At 42.1% G+C, this 6,000-nt stretch overlaps 1 protein-coding gene across 2 annotated transcripts in view; it reads right to left on the bottom strand.

Annotated features, from left to right (window-relative positions):
• Window positions 1-4,227: 4,227 nt before the first annotated feature.
• The window catches only part of LOC137437352 (dipeptidyl peptidase 1-like), a 59,734-nt gene continuing 57,961 nt past the window's right edge, over window positions 4,228-6,000 (bottom strand). For both annotated transcript variants that reach the window (XM_078766813.1, XM_068131692.2), the window contains one exon: window positions 4,228-4,688. In XM_078766813.1, the coding sequence (XP_078622939.1) occupies window positions 4,419-4,688 (270 nt within the window). In that variant the 3' untranslated portion in view covers window positions 4,228-4,418. The remainder of the gene's footprint in view (window positions 4,689-6,000) is intronic.

Here is a 6,000-nt window from a genome sequence, read left to right as displayed (position 1 = left end):
ATAGTGTTGAAAAACAACTTTTCGCACTTGTGTTTGTGTTGAAAAACCACTTTTCGCACTTGTGTTAGTGTTGAAAAACCACTTTTCGCACTTGTGTTAGTGTTGAAAAACCACTTTTCGCACTTGTGTTGGTGCAGGAAACCACTTTTGCACTTGTATTAGTGTGGAAAAAACACTTTTTGCACTTGTGATAGTGTTGAAAAACAACTTTTCGCACTTGTGTTTGTGTTGAAAAACCACTTTTCGCACTTGTGTTAGTGTTGAAAAACCACTTTTCGCACTTGTATTGGTGCAGGAAACCACTTTTGCACTTGTATTAGTGTGGAAAAAACACTTTTGCACTTGTATTAGTGTGGAAAAAACACTTTTGCACTTGTATTAGTGTGGAAAAACCACTTTTCGCACTTGTATTGAAAGTGTAGTGTTGAAAAACCACTTTTCGCACTTGTGTTCGTGTTGAAAAAACCACTTTTCGCACTTGTGTTGGTGCAGGAAACCACTTTTGCACTTGTATTAGTGTGGAAAAAAACACTTTTTGCACTCATGTTATTGCTAATAAACACTTTCTGCACATGCGCTGGTGTTGTAAAAACACTTTCTGCACTCATGCATGTGTTGAAAAACACTTTTCGCACTTGTGTTAGTGTTGCAAAATCACTGTCCGCACATGTGATGGTGTTGTACAAACACTTTCTGCACTCATGCTTGTGCTCTGCACTCATGCTCGTGTTGAAAACTACTTTCCTCACAGGTGCTAGTGTTACAAAACCACTTTTCTCACACGTGTTGGTGTTGAAAACCACCTTCAGCTCTTGTGCTGGCGTTGAAAACCACTTTCCGCACTTGTGCCAGTGTTACAAAACCACTTTCCGCACATGTGCCAGTGTTGAAAACCACTTTTTGCACTCACATTAGTGTTAAAAACCACTTTTCGCTCTCGTGCAAGTGTTGAAACACACTTTTCACACTTGTGTTTGTGTTGAAAACACACTTACCACACTCCTGCTTGTGTTGAAAACCACTTTCCGCACATGTGCTCATGTAGAAAACCACTTTCAGCTCTTGTGCTAGTGTTGCAAAAACACTTTCTGCACTCATGTGTGTTGCATGATGTGCACTGCATGTGCACTGCACTCATGTGTTGAAAAACACTTTGTGCACATGTTTTATTGTTGAAAACCCAGTTTTCGAACTCGTGTTAGTGTTGAAAACAACTTTTATGCACTTGTGCTAGGGATGAAAACAACTTTCCACACTTGTGCTCGTGTTGCAAAACCACTTTCTGCCCTTGTGTTAGTGTTGCAAAACCACGTTACGCACTTGTGCCAGCATTGAAAACAACTTTCCGCACTTGTGCCTGTGTTGCAAAACCACGTTCTGCACTTGCGCTAGTGTTACAAAACCACTTTTCTCACCCGTGTTAGTGTGGAAATCCACATTCATCTCTTGTGCTGGCGTTGAAAACCACTTTCCACACTTGTGCCAGTGTTGCAAAACCACTTTCCGCACATGTGCTCGTGTTGTGAAAACAATTTACGCAATCATAGTCGTGTTGAAAACCACTTTTTGCACTTCTGCGAGTGTTGAAACACACTTTTCGCACTTGTGTTTGTGTTGAAAACCATTTTCAGCACTTGTGCTAGTGTTGTAAACACACTTTCTGCACTCATGTCAGTGTTGAAAAACACTTTCCAGACATGTGCTAGTGTTGTAAAAACACTTTCTGCACTCATGCTAGTGTTGAAAAACACTTTTCGCACTTGTGTTAGTGTTGCAAAATCACTGTCCGCACATGTGCTGGTGTTGTAAAAACACTTTCTGCACACATGCTCGTGTTGAAAAACACTTTCCTCACAGGTGCTCGTGTTACAAAACCACTTTTCTCACCCGTGTTAGTGTTGAAAACCACTTTCAGCTGTTGTGCTGGCGTTGACAACCACTGCCCGCACTTGTGCCAGTGTTGCAAAACCACTTTCTGCACTCATGCTAGTGTTGAAAAACACATTTCGCACATTTGTTAGTGTTGCAAAACCACTGTATGTACTTGTGTTAGTGTTGCAAAATCACTTATAAAACTCCTGCTATTGTTGAAAATCACTTTCCGCACACATGCTCGTGTAGAAAACCACTTTTCTCACCCCTGTTAGTGTTGAAAATCACTTTCAGCTCTTGTGCTCGCATTGAGTACAACTTACCACACTTGTGCTGGTGTTGAAAAATCCTTTCCTCACTTGTTCTAGTGTTGAAAACCTCTTTCCGCACTTATGCTCGTGTTGAAAAACCCACGCGACGCACTTGTGCTGGCGTTGAAAACACCTTTTCTCGCGTTGAAAACACCTTTCTGTGCTGGCGTTGAAAACACCTTTCCGCACTTGTGCCAGTGTTGCAAATCTACTTTCTGCACTTGTGCCAGTGTTACAAAACCACTTTTCTCACCCGTGTTCGTGTTGAAAACCACTTTGAGTTCTTTTGCTGGCATTTAAAACCACTTCCCGCACTTGTGCTGGTGTTGCCAAACCACTTTCCGCACTTGTGCTAGTGTTGCAAAACCACTTTACACACTTACGCTGTTGTTGAAAACCACATTTCGCACATTTTTTAGTGTTGCAAAACCACTTTTCATGCTCGTGTTGGTGTTGAAAAACAACTTCCGCACTTGTGCTATTGTTGCGAAACCAATCTTCTCATCTGTGTAGGTGTTTAAAACAACTTTCCGCACTTTTGTTGGTGTTGATAAACACTTTTCGCAATCGTGTTCGTGTTGTAAACCACTTTTCGCACTCGTGCTAGGGTTGATATATTCTTTCCTCACTTGTGCTCGTGTTGCAAAACCACTTTTACACACTTGTATTATTGATGAAAACTACTTTCCACACTCGTGCTTTTGTTGAAAACCACTTTTTGCACTCCCCTTAGTGTTGAAAAACCACTTTTCCTCACTTATGCTCGTGTTGAAAACCACTTTTTGCACTCGTGTTTGTGTTGCAAAACCATTGTACGCAACTTGTGTTCGTGTTGAAAACCACTTTCCGCACTTGTGATAGTGTGCAAAACCACTGTACGCACTTGTTGTAGTGTTGAAAAACACTTTCAGCTCTTGTGCTGGCATTGAAAACCACTTTCCACACTTGTGCTGGTGTTGCAAAACCACTTTCCGCACTTATGCTATTGTTGCGAAACCAATCTTCTCATCTGTGTTGGTGTTGAAAACCACTTTCCGCACTTTTGTTGGTGTTGCAAAACCACTTTTCGCACTTGTGCTGGCATTGAAAACAACTTTCCGCACTTGTGCTAGTGTTGATAAACACTTTTCGCACTCGTGTAAGTGTTGAAAAACAACTTTCCGCACATGTGCTAGTGTTGAAAAACACTTTGTGCACAAGTGTTAATGTTGCAAACTACTATCCGCACTTGTGCTCGTGTTGAAAATCACTTTCTGCTCTCGTGCTGGTGTTGAAAACCACTATCCGCACCTGTGCTAGTGTTGAAAAACCCACCCTACGCACTTGTGCTGGAGTTGAAAACAACTTTCCTCACTTGTGCTGGTGTTGCAAAACCACTTTCTACACTTGTGGTAGTGTTACAAAAGCACTTTTCTCATCTGTGTTGGTGTTGAAAACCACTTTCAGCTCTTGTGCTGGCAATGAAAACCACTATCCGCACTTGTGCTGGTGTTGAAAACCACTTTCTGCTCTCGTGGCTAGTGTTGAAAACCATTATCCGCACTTGTGTTGGTGTTGAAAACCACATTCTGTTCTCGTGCTCGTGTTGAAAACCACTATCCGCACTCGTGCGAGTGTTGAAAACCACTTTTTGCACTCCTCTTAGTGTTGAAAAACCACTTTTCCTCAGTTATGCTAGTGTTGAAAACCACTTTTAGCACTCGTGCTGGTGTTGCAAAACGACTGTACGCACTAGTGTTAGTGTTGAAAACCACTGTCCGCACTTGTGATAGTGTTTAAAACCACTTTTAGCACTCACATTAGTGTTGAAAACCACTTTTTGCAGGTGTGCGAGTGTTGAAAACCACTTTTTGCAATCATATTAGTATTAAAAACCACTTTTCGCTCTCGTGCAAGTGTTGAAACACAATTTTTGCACTTGTGTTAGTGTTGCAAAGTCACTGTCCGCACATGTGCGGGTGTTGTAAAAACACTTTCTGCAATCATGCTCGTGTTGAAAAACACTTTCCTCACAGGTGATAGTGTTACAAAACCACACTTATAAAACTCACATGATATCTTGTTTTTAATAGAGTGCTTATTTTTATATTTGCATCCCATCACAACATTAAAACAACTTGCGTAATTAAACTAATAATTGTGTCATTATTGGCATTCTATTGCTGTATCATACCAGGTTCCAGGTTTCCATGAAGCTTCCAGGTTCTCAAGACTGCGCCATGTTATTGCCCGAAGTTACCCCAGCTGTGGAATTGGCGTTGCAGCTACTGCTATGCTTTCAATGGAGCATTCATCATTGCCTCGACGGATGCGGAAATACCCATCCTCGCCCCAATCGTCGCCCCAGCTGTTCTTCACAATCCAGAAGTCCAGGCCCGATGTCGTGTCGTGGCCATAACCTACAACCAGAACGACATGGTTTGTGATCTCGAATGGGTTGAAGGAGTCATGGAGGCCTGTGTGTTTGTAAACACCACCAGAGTAATACCGGAAGTCATCGTAAACCTGGAAAGAAGAATATGAGGGTCAGCATCAATCTTAATGTCACGTATATTATACATTTGGGTAAAATGACTTTATGTATGTTGCATGTGTGAGAAAAGTTTTGATTTATGGGAGCGAGACATGGGTAATGAACGTAGAGCAGCAACGAAGGCTGGAAAGGGTGGAAATGCGAATGTTCGGTGGATGTGTGGAGTATCGCTGAGAGAGAGGAAGACAAATAATGAATTGCGAAAGATGATGGGAATAGAGCCTGTGATGGATGCTGTGAAGAAGAACAGGTTGAGATGGTTTGGTCATGTGTTTAGGAAGGATGAAAGTGACTGGTTGAGAAGAGTGATGGAAATTAATGTGGAAGGAAGTAGAGGACGGGGAAGATCGAGAAAGACCTGGCTAAAGATGGTGGAAGAAGAAATGCGGGCAAGGGGGTTAACAAGGAGAGATGCAGAAAATAGGGCAAAATGGAGAAGATTGTCATGGGGACCGCAAGGCTAACCCCTGCTCTAGCAGGGAAAATGGCCTGAAAATGCCTTGTTGTTGTTGTTGTTGTTGTTAATGTTGTTGTCTCCCTCTATTTTGCCCTTCAACCTTGCTCTTAGTGTGTCTCCCCTACTGTTCCTTATGTTGTTATGTCGTGATTTGTTCAGTCTTCTAGCTCTTCCATGAGCCTTGACTCGGTATACAAAGAAAAAAAAGACAAGCATGGGGGTATGCGGCAGTGTTTTGATATGGGGCTGTATCTGTTTTGATATGATATGAGCCTGTGATTGATGCTGTGAAGAGGAACAGGTTGAGATGGTTTGGTCATGTGTTGAGGAAGGATGGAAGTGACTGGTTGAGAAGAGTGATGGAAATGAATGTAGAAGGTAGAGGCCTAGTTAAGTATCTATAGTGCGGTGCCAAAAGGGACAATGGGATAGCGACAGGGGGGATGACATACAAGGGAATTTTACCCATAATCCCTGAACTAATTAGCATGCCCCACCCCTCGTAACAGGGACAAATATCCAACTTATCTGACATCCGGGCTACAGGTCCCTGACTTACTGTACATCGAGATGGTTCTTCTATCACAATCATCGGAGCACCTACCTATGCAGATCTACCTGGATCTAGATATTCCCCTCTACCCCAAATTCATCACGATAGTTTTAGACTGGTTGAAAAAAAACCGGGAATAAAATCCGATGAAAGTTTCCGTTTATGGAACGAAATGCATTTTCAAAGGCCTGTAAAATAAAGTCCATTCATTGTCACCCTCACAATTTTATCTCGAATTCACCATATGATTTCATTTCTATCGATGGTTTTGGAC

Source organism: Myxine glutinosa, chromosome 12, assembly GCF_964187855.1.
Source record: "Myxine glutinosa chromosome 12, kmMyxGlut1.1, whole genome shotgun sequence".
Lineage (NCBI taxonomy): Eukaryota > Metazoa > Chordata > Myxini > Myxiniformes > Myxinidae > Myxine > Myxine glutinosa.
This window is presented reverse-complemented; position numbering and strand designations above follow the sequence as displayed.